General features: G+C 51.1%; 3 protein-coding genes across 3 annotated transcripts; 2 read left to right on the top strand and 1 right to left on the bottom strand.

Annotated features, from left to right (window-relative positions):
* Positions 1 to 1,695, bottom strand: TGME49_257100 (hypothetical protein; the record flags this gene model as incomplete). The annotated part of the gene is made up of 1 exon (XM_002364916.1): positions 1 to 1,695. The coding sequence occupies one exon, from the start codon at positions 1,693 to 1,695 to the stop codon at positions 1 to 3; it is 1,695 nt and encodes a 564-aa protein (XP_002364957.1).
* Positions 1,696 to 2,999: 1,304 nt separating this feature from the next.
* On the top strand, positions 3,000 to 5,517 carry TGME49_257110 (hypothetical protein; the record flags this gene model as incomplete). The annotated part of the gene is made up of 2 exons (XM_002364917.2): positions 3,000 to 4,721; positions 5,383 to 5,517. 2 exons carry the CDS (start codon positions 3,000 to 3,002, stop codon positions 5,515 to 5,517), a joined length of 1,857 nt encoding a protein of 618 aa, XP_002364958.2.
* A 3,235-nt stretch (positions 5,518 to 8,752) lies between these two features.
* On the top strand, positions 8,753 to 16,220 carry ST1 (sugar transporter ST1; the record flags this gene model as incomplete). The annotated part of the gene is made up of 10 exons (XM_002364918.1): positions 8,753 to 9,888; positions 10,470 to 10,589; positions 11,203 to 11,341; positions 11,842 to 11,933; positions 12,627 to 12,815; positions 13,318 to 13,488; positions 13,963 to 14,067; positions 14,675 to 14,857; positions 15,687 to 15,804; positions 16,021 to 16,220. The coding sequence occupies exons 1-10, from the start codon at positions 9,400 to 9,402 to the stop codon at positions 16,218 to 16,220; spliced, it is 1,806 nt and encodes a 601-aa protein (XP_002364959.1). The 5' UTR covers positions 8,753 to 9,399.
* Between the last annotated feature and the right edge of the window lie 1,858 nt (positions 16,221 to 18,078).

Below are 18,078 nucleotides of genomic sequence, written 5' to 3'. Positions count from 1 at the left end.
TCACTGCAAAGAGGGGCAACCAATGGACTGGCTACCGTACCTCGTCGGTGATAACGAGCACTTCAATATGGCCGAGCCAATCTCAACGGATACGCGAGGTTGGGAATGTGCTCGGCGGTAGACGCGAAACGTAGTCTCGTCAGTCAGTTCAATTCTAAGAAATGCCTTTCCGTCGTCGTCCCTGTGCTGGAGGGCGAACTCTTTCAATTGCAACAACAGCGACGTCAGCCTCGACCAGTAGACAACCTCAGCAGCGCACTCCGGTTCTGCACGTGAACTGTTAGTATTTCTCGACTCATGGCTTGTCCATGGAGACCGGCGGTTGTCATTCACGGGATCAGGTCTTGCCACGGTCGGTGTGTGCAGCTGCTGCCGGAAAACCCTTTCCGCTACAGAGGAGAGTGTTAGAAGCTCCATTCTCCCAATTTTTCCCTGCGTGTGACACCCCACAAGAAGCCTGTGGACATCCCCGAGCCGCATCTGGATATAAATGTCTAGCCACGGTATAGCGCTTACGTATCGCTCAGACACACTCTTCAGTTCCATGAGCAGCCTTTCGTCCCGAGCAAGTAGCGCCCTTTCAAACGGCGTGAGGTTCGCCGGTTCTTGCCGAGACAAATACAGAGTGGGCCCTTGCTGAGCCAGTGGAATGTACTCGGGATTGGGAACGCCCGCACCGCACCGTCCGAAAAACCGATTTTCTTGAAACGTTTCTGCACATTCAGGCACGCTCAGAGCCACAGGGTGGCTGCAGGCGTCAACTTCGCTGCGAACAAGGACACGAACCGCGTCACACAGTGTGAAGGCCTGGATCAAGTGGAAAGACGAAAGGTCCACGAACTCGTACGTGTCGTCTTTAACAGCGTCCTTCTCACCCAGTGAAATCGTCTGGGTCTCGCAGCAGCAGTGTTCAAAACTGTGCCCGTAGCCGACATCCGGAGCACGGGTTTCGGCAGAAATCCGCGTCATCACACATACGTTCCCATACACATCGAGATCGATGGAAGCCTGTCGAGAGTAGCGCGTGAGGCCTGGATACAGGAAACGCAGCATTGCCCGTAAATTCGTCCTGTCAGTGATAAAATCAAACTGACCCAAGCACAAACCACCTCCCTTCACACCCGTTTCCTCGTGGGTTATTGCACAAGCTGTCGCCTGCGTCTGTCCTTCTCCAGAAAACGCCTCGTCGCGCTTCCACTCTTGATGCAGGGAAAGCCTTGGCCTATTTGCCTTCTCTCGCAGGACATGGACGCACGGGCATGGCGGCTCCAAAGCTTCCGCTTTCGATACCCACCGTCTCTGACACGAATCGACAGAGCACATGAGCTGCTCGACAGGATGGTCGGGATCGTGGTACGCGTTCTCGTCACAGAACTCCAGTCTGCTGCTCTTTTTAATCACCCGGCCCCTCAACGACTGGCCACGTGACACGCTTATTGCCCTAGACACAACAGGCGGGAGGCCCGGCGCCGCAAGCGTGTGTTCATCGTCGCGAGCAATCCATGAGTAACAGCCCACCGTCTGTCTGTCGCTAAAGCATGCCGAAAAACCCCTTTCACAGTATCCAGATCCAGACGACTTTCGTGAAGACAGTGCTCCTGGCGTACGCAGAGAATCCTCTATGCGTCCAATGCTATCGGCAGATATCGCGAATAAACAGTCGCCTATCTCGGCCGGCGCGGAAGACCCCTGCATGATGGAGAGAACCTGCAGTGACTAGTTCCCCGGGCCATACACCGGGGGCACTCAGACACGTCACAAGAGACCACCTAGAGAAACAATGAGGCAAAAAAGCAAGCCGCCTAAAAATCGCATGCAAAATATTTGTAACCGTACGCATGCCTCGAAGTGTTTACACGCGCAGATATGTGCGCGCCCTTCGTGTACATGCAACTACTCCCTCGGATGTAAAGGAAGCTTAAGTACCTGATCATCCCGACCGGCTCGCTGACGCAAATGGTTACGCGTCGGAACGTGTACACACACACTCTCCTGTCTGACAATTGGGGATTTTGTGAAACACGGAGGTCTTCTGGAGCGTTTCAGTCTCTCAGCGTTGCCATGTTGCGGTCGCGCGTTTACACAGCTGAACTAGAAGCGCCGACAGAGGCTGGATCGGGTAAAAAGCGTCAGCGTTGCAACGTGGTAAAACAGATCCGCGACTACAGGGTTCAATGCCACATACAGCAGCTGCTTGTGACTGTAAAAGGAGAAATACGAAAAAACAACGAAGCGCGCTCTCCCAGGCACGGAGTTGTTTACCTGTCCAGCACGCGCAACAGGATGAGAATCCACGCCTGTTTGCAACTTTTAACACGGAACACGGCCTTAAACACAAAAGGAAACAAGGTTAGATGCTGCGGTGAATCAAACGGCGACAATCGGTGACACGAGTCTAAGTCTCTAACACACCCTTCACCTACGACTGTCCGAACTATCCAGGGTCTCACCGGAGCATGCATGCAACCTGGGTCGATAAATGCCATCCTGAGGACCAATGTTCTGTCTCTGGTTAGAAAGCGAACCTCTTCATTCTGCGTGAGAAGTATCTTCACTTTAGTGAGGAGGCCTGTATTTCACGCATCCACTGAGGGCTCTTTTTTTGTGTGGTGTTTCCCGAACTTCGCAACCGGGAGAGCGCAACATCCGTGGACACCTGCCGCGTGTCTCTGTCTCCGCAGCCTCTGCGGACGCCCTTTCCGGGAAGCGGCTCATTTAATACTTCCCATCCTTTGCCGTACAGTGACCTGTATGTCTCTTATGTGGCGAGCCTTTCACATAACGATAATATCTAGGTGATATATGTGCCACTCAGACCCCCCGCGTTTCTCGTTTCTCGAGCCACTCGCGGCCAGACGCTGAATGGGCGCGAATATCTGGCCGCGGTCAAGCGTGTCGAGACCACCTGGCGGCGACTCTCTGTTTGTTCTCGACGTACAACTTGTGTTGCTCCCCTCGTAACTCTCTCTGTTTCACTGCGAAGGTGTGGTTCTGTCTACATGTCGTGCACGGTCGTACCTGCGTGGCGAGCGAATTCCCATGCCTGTGTAGTTCCTAAAGCAGAAAAAAAACAACCGAAGGCCTTTATCATGCCTGGGAAACCCGATACTCAGGGGCGGCTCACGCTCGCCCCTCGTCGCGCCTTTCTCTGTAGAAACCGGCTCCAGGTTTCCTGCGATGCCATTCGCTTCGCTGCTTCCTTTCGTCGGTGTTCGCAAAAGCTCTTGCCTCCGGCCTGTTGTGCGGAACCTCCCACAAAGTTGAGAAACTCTGAAATGACTCTTTCTGACGCTCCCACGGCCCCCGTGGCGCTCGACACCTCCTGGCACTCCGAGTGGAGGTGGCTTTCATGGCTTGTTAAATCGCGTCAGACTGAAGAGAGCTCCTTTCAACAGCCCGATCAATATGGAAATCGTGGTTCATCAAGCCGTGAGAATGTCTGCAGTGTCCCAGGAATCGCTGCCCCGCCGACGTCGTCTGCCTCTCCCTCTTCTCTGTCTACATCAACTTCTGCCTGCACCTCTCCTGCCTCCCCGCCTTCTTCACCAGACAGCCGTTCCGCTTTCCTCGCGAGCGCCTGCGCAGCTCAGGCACCACTTTCTCAGTCCTCTGTTGCATCCATGTCAAAACCTCTCTCGGCCGCGGAAACGCAAGACAAGCGAATCGGCGTCTCTGCGACGCAGAACGCAGCAGCAGAGGCGTCCTCCTGTGCCGCTCTCTTGCCTCCGTCTTTGTCGAGCTGCGAGGAGGATCGTACCCCCTCCGCAGGTGGCGCATCACCTCCTAGGAAGAAGGCAACACCGGTTTCGCATGTTTCACCTGCGCCTCGGGGCTCGGAGGTGGAGACCGTTTCCAAGTCCGCAGAAAGCGAGGAGTCGCAGCGGACAGCTTCGCCGACTTCCCCGCTTCTCCAGTTTGGCGACGAGACGCTGTCGTGGCTGCAGCGTCAACAAATGAAACTTTGGAGTTTCTTCGCGCTTCGCGACTGGCGAGTCAAGACGCTCGTCCACGCACTCTCCGCCATGGGAGCTCCCGTCGACCTCATCGTGGTGGACTGTGCCCAAACCTCAGGTCGCGGATCTGCTCCCCCTCCACACCGGGGAGGGTACTCGCCAGTCTACCACACAGTGTGGCTTTGCGGCAACTGCTTTTGGTCTCCCTTCGAGCTGCGGCGGGTCCTGCTTCACGAGCTCGTGCATGCATTTGACTTCGCACGGGCTGAACTGTCCCCAGAGAACTGCAGACACGTCGCATGTACGGAGATCCGCGCGTACAACCTCAGCGGCCAGTGCAGCTGGTGGGCTACGAAGCGGTGGGACGAAGACCAGTTTCAGCGCATCGATCCAGCGTTTCTTCGTCCGCGAAACCGGGGTCTCTCGACGCAAGGGGAAAAGGGCGACGCGTCTGTGCATGCAGAAACGCGTGAGGAGAGATGCCCACACCGCGACGCCGCGGGGAGCGAGCAGACGGCTGGAGAGCGACAGCTGCCGCTCTTTGGGGGGAGCGTGGCGCAGGTGACAAGAGACTGTAGGACCACCGCGGGAGAAGGCGAACAGCAGATGGGGGTTTCCGCTCAAAGCTTCAAACATGGGGGGGACCCGGTGTTCCTTTCGGGGAACGGGGCAATGCCCTGGCAAGACACGAAGCGAAATCGGTGTCTTGTTCACAACGCGCTGAACTCGCTGCGAGATCACCAACAATGCAAAGCCCCAGGGATCGCGGTAAGAGGGGTTCACTTTCTTCTTTTGAAAACACGTGCATGTGCGGCCACAACATCTGTTGGGGAACGGAAACTGTGTGGACTGCGAAACCGAAGAGAGTCGAAAGAATGCAGACATCGCTGTGTCCATGTGGAAGGCTTGCATTCTCCATTTGAAGGTCTCCGCACTATAGCATCCGCTTTTCTCATTCGTTCGATGCCTGGAGATATCAAAAACGTATTCAGCCGCCTGCTGTGAGAAAAACAGCGGCATAGGCACTCTGGACGGCTTATAGTACATCAAACAGCTTAGAAAACGCAGTCATCTTGAATCAAGAGATTTTCTTTAGAAGCCACTGTGTTGTGTCTCTCATCGCTCCTATTCGGTGTACTGGCGTGTTTTTCTTCCCCGTTTCGTCGCTGCTTCACCTGAGACTCTTGGCACCGGGTCAACGGTGGTAAAACGACCAAGAAGATGAATTTGTTTCTTCTGTTTCATTGTGAAGGGGTTTCATAACTCATAGGGACAGAGAAGGATTAGAGTTGGAATAGTGCGACAGACCCACGGAGAAGCTACTCGAGACGCACCCTTACAGTTCTGCGCGTCCAGTGTTGAAGGCGTTTCAAATATCACGACCCTTACGAACCTGCGAAATGCGTTTTCCTGCTTGATGTTTGTTCAGGAAATCGCGATCACAGACGTCTTCCAGCGGTGCTTGAGGGATACGTGGCCTTTCATGGTACCTCCCGAGCGCGACAGCAAGTGGCGACCATCTCGCATTTGGCGTGAGGGTTCGTCTGACTTTTTCAAGAAATGATTCGCTTTTGCCAACCCCAGGAGCCTGACAGGTGTTGGCCCTGGACACAGACCAAGGTGGCATGAACGCCTCAGATTCTGCATTTGGCTGAGAACTTAGTTTCAATTGACTATTTCTCCTCTCTGCCGACGATACCTCCTACTCGGTAAAGTGCACCTCCGTTCCGCCCTGGGGTATGGATCTGAAGAAAGAACAAGCATGCCCTTGTTCTTAGTTTAGTTCGAGTGCTCGTTCGTTTCGAGTTTTTCGATTTGTCGCAACTCCATTGTTCGATGAATAGCTCCGCTCAGCTTCGACTGCGCCGGGAAGAGTCAGGGCGCCGGCTCTCCAAAAACCCACAAATGTCGGCGGATTAAACACTTATAGCAGGCAGACCGGCAGTTGAAAACATTTTGGCGCCAAAGGGTTCTTCTCAGATGCCATAGCCACCTTCGCTTTCACGGCACCCTACACATAGACTTCTGTGTCGACGTGTCCAAGGGTGTTTCCACTTCCGAGCATTTACCTGAACATGTGCACAGTAATTAGGGACATGAACGAGTCCTAAGATATCTGCTCTTAGGCGCTGAAAGAATGGTTCTGTGTACAGTATATGTCTGTACATTTTATCCGTGTGGAAGCGACCCAAAGGGTCATTGCTTGCGCCTTCACAATGGTGCCGCAGACCGCGTCGATCAACAGGACTGTTCTGTGCTAGCTTGAGCACGCTTCCCATGGTGGCATTCTCAGTTGTCGCCATTCCCGGTCACAAAGGCCACGCTTCTTATCTTGTATGGCGCCTTTCTCTTTAGATGAAACAGTCAGCGCCAGCAGGGAAGGTGCGAGAGAGTAGAAATCTCAAGGCTGCCGAGCTCGTTTTGTAAATCCCGCAGTTACAGTTGCCAAAAGCAACTTGAGGCGACCACAAACATGAAGTCTTGAGCCCTCGTGCTCTCTGCTTTTAGACTGTGGACAACGCAGAGGTCCATCGTGTGTATTGAGACAACACGCATGGCTATGGCGGATAAGGAGGGAGACCCGTTTTCAACTGAAGTGTTAGAAGCAAGGCTATCAGGCAATGAAGTCTAGAAAGCAAAATACTTGCCTTGTATCGATAAAAAAGACAGTCCATCTCGGTGACAGGTGCAGGCCGAAGAACCAAAGGGAACTTCCGTGACCAAATAAGTTTACAATGTCGATCTCTTTTCTCCGTCAGGTGCGGACACGAGCTTGGCAGACAACTCATACAACAGAAGAAAGACTCGATGAACCAGTTGTTGATATTTTGAGTGTCTTTGTTGACTAGATGCAGGTTGTCTTGTGTACGCGTCTTATTGACCGAACTTCCGGCACTTTTGTTGTCGCCGTCCGGTGCCACCTGGGGCTTCGATTTTTTGTTAACTACTCTCTATGCATTAACATTTCTATAAGCTGAGTGTTGATGGCCAGAGCTGTGTACCTGCGCGGGTCGTTTTCTTGGATGCAGACCTACACAACTAAGTAAGCCTACAAGTAACTACGTGTCTCTCTGTAGGACAGACCGATCAATGCATCTGAGGATCAAAGCCTATTCATGTCAAAGTGCGGGTTTCCAACATGCGCCCTAAACAACGCTGTCTTACAGTTAACAGGAGAGCCACGAAAATGTGAACAGAATTTTGGCTATGGGGAAGTAGAGTTGAGCAGCCCACTCTCACCGTCATTTGAATTTTGAGTTCCTCTCAACTTCGCTCAACGGACGGATGTTGCATCACCTGCGTCGGACCCGCGCCAGCACCCTTGCCTCGTTTGTGCCTTCTTCGGTTGCTTCTCGTTTCCCTGGTGAGTGTAGCCTGCGTTTTTTGTTTCCAACGGAAGTCTTCGCATGCACATCGATATTTTCGGCTACAAAGCCCTAAAAACTGGGATATTTTACTGAAGAAACTTGTGGGAGACCGTCTGGGTTCTCTCTCTCCTTGTCCAGGCTCCATGTGGCTTCCTGGCCGGCTGGCTCTTCACGGCGGCGTCTCCTCGCGTCCCTATTCTTTTCTGGAAAAAACATCCTTCATTGTCATTTCATGCAATCAGTGACTTGTACGTCTCCCTTCCTTCCGGTCTCGGCGATGCTGTGGCTTTCAAGTACTCGTCTGCTTTTATTCGCCAACCCCGTGCCGCATGTGACAACTCTCCGGTGGGTCTGCGGTTACAGGGTCTGTGGAGAAAGCTTCTCTTTGTCGCGCCTTCGTTGAAAGTTCCAGACGCGTTTTCTAGCCTCCTCAAGTTGATTTTCGCAATTGTACCGGCGGCATTTGTCAAACGGGCTCGGAGGTCTCGAAACGTTCTTCTTTCTCTCATCTTCCCTGCTGGCGGCCGCCGATTTCTCCGTGACCAGTCACAAACATCTGTCCGTTGCAGCAGAGTGGATTGCTGCGAATGTACACATACACATGGCTGGAGCATGCAGACTCATCTGATCGGCTGTTTTTGCGTGGAATTGTGTACACGGTTGTCCATGGGTGTATGCCGAGGGCCCGATCGATACGCGGATATGGATCTAGGAATGTTAGTAAAAACGCTGTGATGCACGGAAGTGCACATGCAGCTGTATTTGTAGATAAATTCACGTTTGAGATCCTTCCTCTTCATGGAGACATCTCGAAGCGGAGTCCTTTCGGTCGCGTATAACGCCGCGCGCTTCTCGCACCGAAGCCGTCCATTCCAGTTTTCCAGCTCATGGCAAGTCAAACAAGGGAAACAAGGAAATTAGTTTTCCTCTGAAAGCTACAGTATCAAGCCTAAAAGTTTGAAATGACACTTTCTGTAACTGCCAGCGCTCGCAAAGCCCCACTTGTGATGGTGCGTATACCTTCGTACGCCGGACTTGACGCCAGCAGAAAACGGGGAAACCTGCAGACACAAGTAGAGAAGGCGCTGGGCCATTCATTTCGCTTCGGTGGTAAGAAAAACGTCAACTCATCTGCCGCACAAGGGGCCATCCGCTCACGGATGTAGACGCCAAAATATCCTTGTGCCTCGCTCAGCAAATTGATTATATCCCTTGTGTAGGGTGCCGGGCATTTGCTAAAATGCGAGTGCTCTCCTACACAAGCAACGCTGTACATTTTTCTCTGGTTCGCTTAACGACTCGGCAACGTATCAAGAACGACAGTTGTCTTCCGTTTCGATTATCACCACCCCAAATAGGACAGAAGGCGGTGTGTGGAAGGAACCCCGAAAGAAGAGGGAATGGGGATGCGTGGAACTGGAACGGCATCGCTTGGTGTCTTCTGGCATAACTGTTTTGCCCCGAATTCTTTTTGAGGGCGGCGACACAGGAGAGGTACATGTGGGCGTCTCCGTGGGCAACCGACACTCGGCAAAGGACGAGGAAACTGTCGGTGATGCTCCAGAGTCTATCGGTCGTTGAACGGCGGCACTTTGGAGTTTAGACAACTCCGTTTCGCGGGCACTCGTGGGCGTCTGTGTGCACCGGTTTCAGTGTGCCTTCCTGTCGGACTCTTCTTCTACCGTTTGTCGATGCACAAGGTGAAGGCTGAGGCCGTGCTGGAGTTCTTCGGATGGGTTGTCCGGCGATTTGGTGCCAGGAAATCCCCAACTGTGCTCTTCTTGTGCGTTGCCTCCGTGTCTGCACGACTTTTTTCGAGTTCGACTTTTTCAGGGTGTTGTCCAGACATCCCACCCGGTCAGGCACTACGGGAGTGTCTTTGACGCACTCAAGACGTGAATGTGCATGAACCGCGAGGAAAGCGGACTGGATCGCCCCGTTGTCTTCTTTCTCCAGATGCTACCCAGCTTCTAGACACTCCTCGAAATCGTGGGAACTGTCAAGTTTGTAGCCATTTGGCTCCTCTCTTTTGCGTAAAAACGGGTGCTTGCTCGAGTTTCGCCACTTTCTCTGCGACGATGACGCAGCCTGTCGCAGCTGGCGGGGAAGACGCGCGGCCTTCCGCTGCGTCTTCGCCGGGCTCCTCCATGAACGTTTCTGTTGTTGAGATGACTCCTGCTACCTCAGCTGTACCTGCAGCTGCCTTGAGTTCCTCCGAGTCACTGGCGTCAACACACATTGACTTGCCAACAGGCAAGGAGCAGGCAGCGGGGTCTCCTCAGCCTCCTAAAAAACCGCATCAGATGGGGCTTTCTGCGGATCCCGCTCAGCCGGGAAAGGGCAAAGAAGGGAGTCGGCATAAGGTTCCGGACGTACGGCAGCCTCTCGGAGTTCGCTTCTTCGTCGCGGTCTTCACTGCCTGCCTCACGGGCCTCATTGCTGGATACGACCTCTGCTGCGTCTCGGTCGTTCTCAACCCCGTCCAACAAGCGTTCAATCTCTGCGGAACTTCCTTCACATGCGCTGACAAAAGCATGTTTATCGCGCTCTTCGCACCTGGAGCCGCGGTAGGCACTCGTGCGACAGCCTTTCTGGACAGCCACGTTTTCTTCACTTTTTCGCGGATCTTGGAAGAACCCGTTTTTCCACCGCAGCGCTGGAAGACGACCGGCCGATGTTTAGACACACCTGGTTCCTCAGGGCGAAACTGCGTTTATGTGTGTGGGCATGTATAAACAACCGTAAACGCGCCTTTCCAGGCAAGGACATGTACGCCAGCTCGTGTTTCTCCCCACTTGGCATGCCTGTGTGCACTTCCGAAAGTGGTTAGAGAACCGCCTCGTTGAAAGCAAGTTTCGATTCTCACGGAGCAAGAACAGACTCATGTACACCAGCAAGGGGGAGGCGTCTTTCGCGATGGCAGGACATGTCGACCGTGGGTATCCGAGGAAACGATCGACAACTACTTTTCCATGTACTGCGCATATGGCTCGCAACACTGTGGGTATGTAGCCTCGTTTCAGAGTTTCTTTGTCACTCCCTCTTCTTCGCCGCTCTGTTCACCGTGACGCCCGGAACAGACGAGAGTTGCCCCTGAACAGAGGAAAATCTCCGGTCTGGTTTTGTACACGCTCTCTCTATCTTGCAGATTGGAGGCCTCTGTGGAGGGCTGCTGGCTGATGCGGTGGGCCGACGTGCATCCCTCGTCCTCAGCGATTTGCTCGTCGTCGTTGGAGGTTTCCTCATCTCCATGGGCGGCCTTTTTTCGGTGAGAAGCCTGTCGGAGTCAACGCTTGCCCAGCAAGAGGCTCTTGGACCGCCGATTCGTGCGTTTCAGTAGACGCATCCCTTCTGTCACTCACAGGCATGTCCACTGATGAGCGTTACAAAGATAGGAAAGGAGACTGCCTGCGTGACAAGACTTTGTAAGAGTTCTTTCAGTCTGCTTCCAGCGTGTCAACTACCTTCTGCTCGAATCCTTCTTCTCTATCGTACCGCACATGTGTGCAGATGCAACAGCGAGATGTATGCGTCTATGCAAGCGTACGCGGGTGTATCCTCTTGTATGAAATTCGTGGTTCCATTCCGATCCAATCTTGCTTATATGCGCACACGTGAAAAAGTGGCATTCTCAAGGTTTTCGAAACAGTCACGCCTTCCTGAAAATGGATGTTTGGTGCCTCGAGTACCTTCCACCTAACTCCATTTACACCTGTTTCGGATTTCCTTGTATCCAAACACTGCGCTAGCGTTCTCATCTTCCCACGTGTGTGCAGGACGCATGCAGATGGTCCGGTTGCTGAGGTGTTGCATTCCGTGCCTCCTGTTCAGCTGTTTGAGGACGCATGCTGTTCTTTGTTTGTCCTGTGTTTTGTTTCCAGCATCTCTTGCTGGGGCGTTTTTTTCTCGGCTTGGCAACTGGTATCGGTTTCGTCGTCATCGCCACGTACATCAGCGAAATCGCACCTGAATCGCTGCGGGGTGCGCTCGTTAGTTCGCAGGAAATGCTGCAAGTGTGCGGTGAGTTTCATGAAATCGTTGGTTTTTCTCTGAGACGAGGCGATCGTCCTCTTCAGCGGACTAACGAGAACATACGCCGACATACAGGCAGCCATCAACAGCGGCAGCATGACAAGGCGAAAGAGAAACGCGATTAGTCTCGTCAGTGCATTCCTGCGTCGATGGGGGTTTGCGCATGCGTCATTGATCTCTGTCTCTGCATGTATATTTGTATTTTCGGAGCCACATCCGTGTAGCCATGCTGCTTCCTGTCGTCCTCCGGGCTTGCCCTCGCTCCAAAACTCCATGAATGTGCGCATGTGCACAAAGGGACATGGATACTCGATGTCCAGACGAGTCCGTGAGTGCGCGCTACGAAGCCTGATCCACCGTTTTTCTTATGCTGACTTCAGTCTCGACAAACGACGATTGTGGTCAGAATGCGGAGTCACCTGAATAGACCGAACGAAAAAATCTGTCTTTATGCGTGCATACGCGTCGCTCTTTTTTATAAATTCCAGGTTGCCTCGGTGCGTATGGCGCGGCTTGGGTCTTCGGAGCTTGGACGTGGCGGCCTCTGCTTGAAGTCATTCCAATCCTGGGCCTCATGCAGGTGAAAAACACGCAAAGACTGGACTGAAAGAAAACAAAAGCTTTCATAAAGTGGATCCTTTCCGGCGCACGTATCCGTGGCGAGCTGTGGGTCTTTATGTCAAACGGGTGTCAAGCAGGAGTGGCAGTGTTCTCTACACGCATGCCTGCGTTGATACCTTTGAGCATATCTCTGTTCTTGCTCGATGCGTGCAGACAGGCGCAGATACAGATATATCGGACTGTCTTTATGTAGTTTTGAATCTGTCTGTGCACACACAACCTTCCGCCAAAATATGCAGTGTTAAAGGCAATGTATATACACCATCCCAAGCCTGTGGCCAGTTCGCCGTCATCCCTTTCGAATATAGGCTTCTCTGAGACTCGAATTCATCGTGGGGAGCACTCAGTCAAGAAAGGAAACCGTCAACATCTCACCAGTGTCGCATCGTGCTTGAAATGCTCCACACATTCACTGTTGATGCGCTGATACATTGTCGTACAAGCACCCAGCTTGTTATTGAGACACCCACGAGCTCAAAACCATTTCTCGTCTTTTCCTTGTGGTCCCCCCTTCCTCCAGGGATTTGTCATCTGTCCCGTGGGGTTTTCGCCTCCGTTCGTTTCCATGGCTCTTGTGTTGCTCTTCATGGTTTCTTTTTTCTCATCTCTTTTCGACTCGCTCTGAACGTTGAATCTTCTCTGGCTTCTGCAGGGGCTGTGTGTCGTCTTGTTTTTACCCGAAAGTCCGCGGTGGCTCGTCCAAAAAGGTTTGCTTTCTCAAGCTGAGAAGTCGCTTATCAGATTGGGCATGCGCCGAGAGAATGCAGCTCTTTCCGTGGTGAATTTAAGGCGTCAGGTTGGCGATCAGGCTCACCAGGGAGTTGGAGAATATCTACAGAATGTAAGGACTCGTGTCTTCTTTGTCACACCCAGAAGTTTACAAAGATCCACACTTGTCTGTACCTCTCCTCTCCGTACCTCTCGTCTCCGTGTTCGCCTGCAAACGCGTTCTTCGTTTCTCTTCTGGTCACCCTTCAGTCTCCCAGAGCCGTCTCGCTGCCTTCTCTCTGTCCGTCGCTGGTCCTTTTTCGGACTTCCTGTCACTTCGGTCTCTCACATTCTCTCGTCTTGTCTCTTTCTCCGAGAGTGCTCACCTTTCTCGCGTGGAGCACTTGTTTGTCTCTTTCTGTTCGCCTCTCCATTTCCCGCGACGCGGCGAACTCACATGCGTGCTCGTTCTCGCCCGTGGTCCCCATCTTTCTCGTTCTCTGACGGACTCTTGTTTTCCGACCTCTCACCGCGTATCTTTTCACGTTGTTTAGCGTTCAGGGTCTCTGCCTGAAGGTGGATGCTCTCTCCCGCTTTCGTTCTCGCGTCTGTGCCTCTCCACTCTCCTCCTTCAGGTCCGACGCGGCATGTCGACCCACAAACGCGCTCTGGGGATCGCCGTTGCATGCGCAGTTGCACACCTCGCCACCGGGGGAAGCACGATTCAGTATTTTGCCGTTGACATTTTCCAGTTCGCCGGCATCTGCGACACCAGCGCCGCAGGATTTCTTGTCGGCATAGCGAAGGTACGCTGGGAAACAAGAAATTCACGAAGCAACGATAAGGCGCAGAAGCACTCGAACCATCCGAGTGAATGTCTCCCAGGTATCAGCGTTCATGAGATTGTTTCTAGGACTCTTTAAAACTCTCAACGTAGCAGAATGAGACCAACGGCATTTATAGAGGGAACTCTGAAGAGTTAATCATATGCAAGCGATGCGTGCATGCAGCTTGTCCTGAAAGCTTGAAATAGTATGGGAGAACGCTCGAGAACGAGAGTAGGTAGAACGTGCAGCTCGAGACAAGAGAGACACGCTAGGAAGCTCACAGAAACACGGTGGAAGCGTTAGAATACAACTGGAGATTGGTGGCGGCATGTGTCTGTATTTGTGTCAAAGCACACAAAATCTGCATGTCTTGCACATAGAAAAAAGTACACTCTACACTGTGGTCTCCGCAGTTTTCTACTTCTTGTTCAATGTGTGTTTCATGCGTTTTAGATGGCAGGCGTAGTTACGTGCGTGGGTCTTGTGGACGTCTGGGGACGAAGGAAACTTCTGTTCCTGGGAGTTGGCGGCAGCTGCCTTTGCCACGTTTTGTTGACGGTAAGCAACTCGTTGCAGGGGCGAGTCAAGCGGTCAGAAATTACAAAGGAAGTATTTCTGAATGCCATGATCCTTGACGATACTGTGATAGAAACTCTCAGTAACCATATCGTCGTCATGTAGTTTAAAACTCTACGCATTCTCGAGTTATTACCACATATGCATATGTAAATGTGTGTGACGAAGTATACTTGTGAATAATCTTGCGTCTACATCTACGCAGACGTCAGATGTCTCGATGGTTTTGTTCATGGAGAGATGTACGCTCGCGCGCGTGTATCAATGCCCCGCAAAATACCACGGGCGGCAGGGCGAAGTCTTTATCTATTCAGATGAAACAGACCAGGTGAACAGTGGAGTTGTATGTACAGTAACACATTCCTTACGGGGATTCGTATGTGCATTTGTGCATATACGCGAGGATGTACATGTGTGGGTGTTACGTATATCTGCTACATACTCGTGGAAGTATCCACGTGTGGAAGAGCAGACGTTTTCTCTGAAGTCGGAACAACTCCAGAAAACGCTTGGATCCGTTCTTTCATACGCAAAAGTGTCAGGAGGAACTCTTCTTTCTGATATGCTGCGGTGGATTTCGTTCGTGCAGGTTGCCTTTGGCTTGCTCCAAGGCACACATGGTCACCTGAGCGGACACTGCACAACTGAGGCGCTCACTGCAGGATGGAAGCATCTAGAGTCAGCGTCCTACCTTGTTTTGTCAGCTGTCTTTAGCTACATCTTCTTCTGGAGCGCCGGATGGGCGAGCTTGATGCTCGTGCTGGCAAGTGAGGTGAGTATTCGTGGCGTTTCAACGAACAAAATCGGCAAGCGCGGTGCAGTGGTAGACACGCCCACCAAAGACCGGCTTCCCATAAGAAATAGAAATTGTAAGATGAATTCAAGTTGAGAGCACGGAGATAACGTACAGTGTGGGCTTGGAATATGCTCTCCGTGTTTTTAAAAATGGCGCTCTGAGAAAGCGTGTGACATTTGGAAGGCCGAACACGTTGAGGCACCCCACCCAATCCCCCAGTGAAAAAAGGCGCTAAACGTTTCCATTCAGTCAACGTTTTGTAGGGAAGGATTCGCCTTTCGTTTGGCAACTTGCCGTGTGTTGCAGTCTTTCAAACGAAACCGCGTTCGTTTCTCCTTTGTACAATCTTCATTCAACAACGCGCTACTCTCACTTCACAAGTTTCTCTGGTACCACCTGACCTCGGCTTACACCCAAGAAACCGTGACTCAAAGCAAGTCACTGCGGAAGGATTAGTCTGAAAAAGAGTTTTTGACTCTCGTCGATAGAGATTTGAGTGGTGGATTCGCATGGTCGAAGAGGGACTACCTTCTGGACGATATATAGTTTCTAAACACTAAAATAAACGGTGGCAATTTTTTAGCGAAAGATTTCCCTATTTTCAAAGTTTGTAAAAATTGTTTAAAATTAAATGCATGATTTAACATGTTCCTAAAAAGTGAGGAATCAGATAGATCAACAAGTATTATAAACAGAAGAGGGTGCGATCGTCTTCTTTGTTTTTAACTTAGGGACGGCTGATGGCTCTTTGTCGAACAGTATACCCCCACTATGGAAGCGGAATGGTGGCATGGTTGATTCTCAGGTGGTACCGACGTGTGTCCGCGGCGTTGGAGTTGGGCTGACGACCATGACAAGCCATTTGGGCGCATTTTGTCTCCAGATTGGTTTTGAGCCGCTGTTTGAATTAGTCACTCACGCCGGTACGTTGGGAGTGCAACAGGCGCGAGGTGCCGAAACAATCCAAAGGAAAGAGAGTGAAATGGAGCGATTATCTTTGCAGAACGGGATGCACTATGGCTTTTCTCAAAGGTGTTGTCTTGGGGAGGCGAAAACGGCATTCTTCCTGAGAGTAGACTTCGTCACCATACACGTTGTGTGAGCTTGTCCGTATCCCCCCTTGCATGTTGTGTCCCCAGGAACGTTCCTGATTTTCGTCGTGACGAGCCTGCTGTCGCTTCTGTTCACGGTTCTCACGGTCCCTGAGGCTAAAGGACGCTGTCTGGAGACACTGCACCGAGGAGAAGATCCGGAAGCAGGTCATGCCACTGGTGACACGAAGAAGAACGTACAACTGTCGAGTGGGGAGGGCGACAAGAATATGGCTATTGCTCAGTAGCCACGACTCCTGTGACGGATATAAGCAGATTCTGGCGCACAGAGTAGCGGTGTGTCTTCATTTTTCCTTCTTTCTTCTTTAAAGTATATGACCATTGTTTCCCGGACAGGGGGTCAGTTTTTTGTGTAGACACGCTACGCACATCTACTTGTCAACGCATTTGCAGGCACCGATTTGTATTTGTATTAGGAATGATATCTTTGAGTCTGTTTGAGGTGCAAGAGAACGATAGAGTGCTGTGTGGTAAACACTAATTTTGGAAAGGAAAGTGGGTTGATACTGCGCATTTTGTATACTTATACGTCTGTATGCGTTTTTTTAAGGTTCAGGACGTCGGTATGTCGGATCGAAATGGGGCAAGGAAGCCGACTCTTTGAAAGACTCTGCGTGTGAATGCCAGTCCGTCCGGATCAGGAAAACAGTAACCTGACTGTTGCTTCATTTGTTGACAAAGTTGTACTCTATATCTCTGTATGCATACGTTTGTCGGCGCAATCCAGCATTCCTACAGATACGCAGTCATGCCGTTGCATGGTGACTACAACATTCCCTGGTATGCGCATGTGTATAGCTTTGTCCACCAGTCTCTCCGAAAAATATTTAGCCCTATTTCTACTATTTGAGAGGTTCTTTAAAATCGCCTTTCTCAAAAACGGAACGCGTGTACCGCCGTGTTCAACCACATCGGCATTGCTGATGCGACCGCCGCATGCACAATGTGTTAATGTCTTTGGAAATCCGGGATTTTACAAACAAAAAAAGAATCCCTAGCTGCACTGAAAACATGAAAATATGAAAACAAGAAGCGTATCAGTTACCCTGCAATGCCATCCGTCGCAGGATACCCACTTGAGACCATTCTCAGTAAACACGCATCAGGGACAACAAATAAAAACACCCTCCTGTCTACAGTGGTTGTATTCACACGCTGCACATCCATATGTTCGTATTAAACATTTTGCGGAATTTATCCTTTGTCACATAAAGTTTGGGACTTGCATGGAAACGGCGAAAGACTTTTTCTTCCATTCGGCTAAGACGCACAATGATTAATATACAAACAAAGATTCACATATGTAAGCGTATATCTGTATACTGGTGAAATGAAAAGTACAGATCATATATATATATATATATACACGCAAGTAAATGTCATGTCCGGCTCGTCGCTTTTCGGGCACTAGGAACCATGGCGAGAGAGAATTTCGCTCGGATATGCATTTCTGTTTGGAATGGTCCTAATGGTGGAAATTGTTAAATAACTGACAAGAACTCCGCATTCAGGCGGCCGTTTCTTCTTTAATCAAAAGAACACACGTCTCAAAGCATACAGCCATATTTTGCGCTCAATAATTTTCTCCACCAGAAAGCCACGTCTGGAATGTTGAAGGAAGGTATGCACATATATGAATTCTTACGCAAATGCATGTACACAAATTTGTTATTCTCCATGAAGAACCTGCAGGTTTCACAACTTCCAAATTATCAGTAGACTTTTTACGTTTTCAAAGAACAGAAGCCGTAGCCGTAAACAAGACAGACATACACGGTCGAGAAAATGCACCTGCTGTGAAATGGACAAAGAGATACCTTGCCTTCCAGTTGCATGCGTTGATTTTGTCTATCTCCGAGGAAAAAAAGATGCATTTGATGAGCCCTCTCGAATCCCTGTCGCGTGAACGATTTTCTATCTAAAACACTGGGAAAATGTGGGGATGCCAGCTATGGAGACACAAAGCAGAGAACGAAAGGGAATAAGAGAGTTGGAGAAGCGAGAAGTTTGAAAGTCGCAGAAATAGAGGCAGACGGTGATAAGAAGACGCGGAAACGAACAGAACAACTGGAAGCAAAGAGACGC

Source organism: Toxoplasma gondii, chromosome VIIb (genome assembly GCF_000006565.2).
Source record: "Toxoplasma gondii ME49 chromosome VIIb, whole genome shotgun sequence".
Taxonomy (NCBI): Eukaryota; Apicomplexa; class Conoidasida; order Eucoccidiorida; family Sarcocystidae; genus Toxoplasma; species Toxoplasma gondii.
The sequence above is the reverse complement of the archived record's forward strand: the minus strand, read 5'-3'. Positions and strand labels throughout refer to the sequence as shown.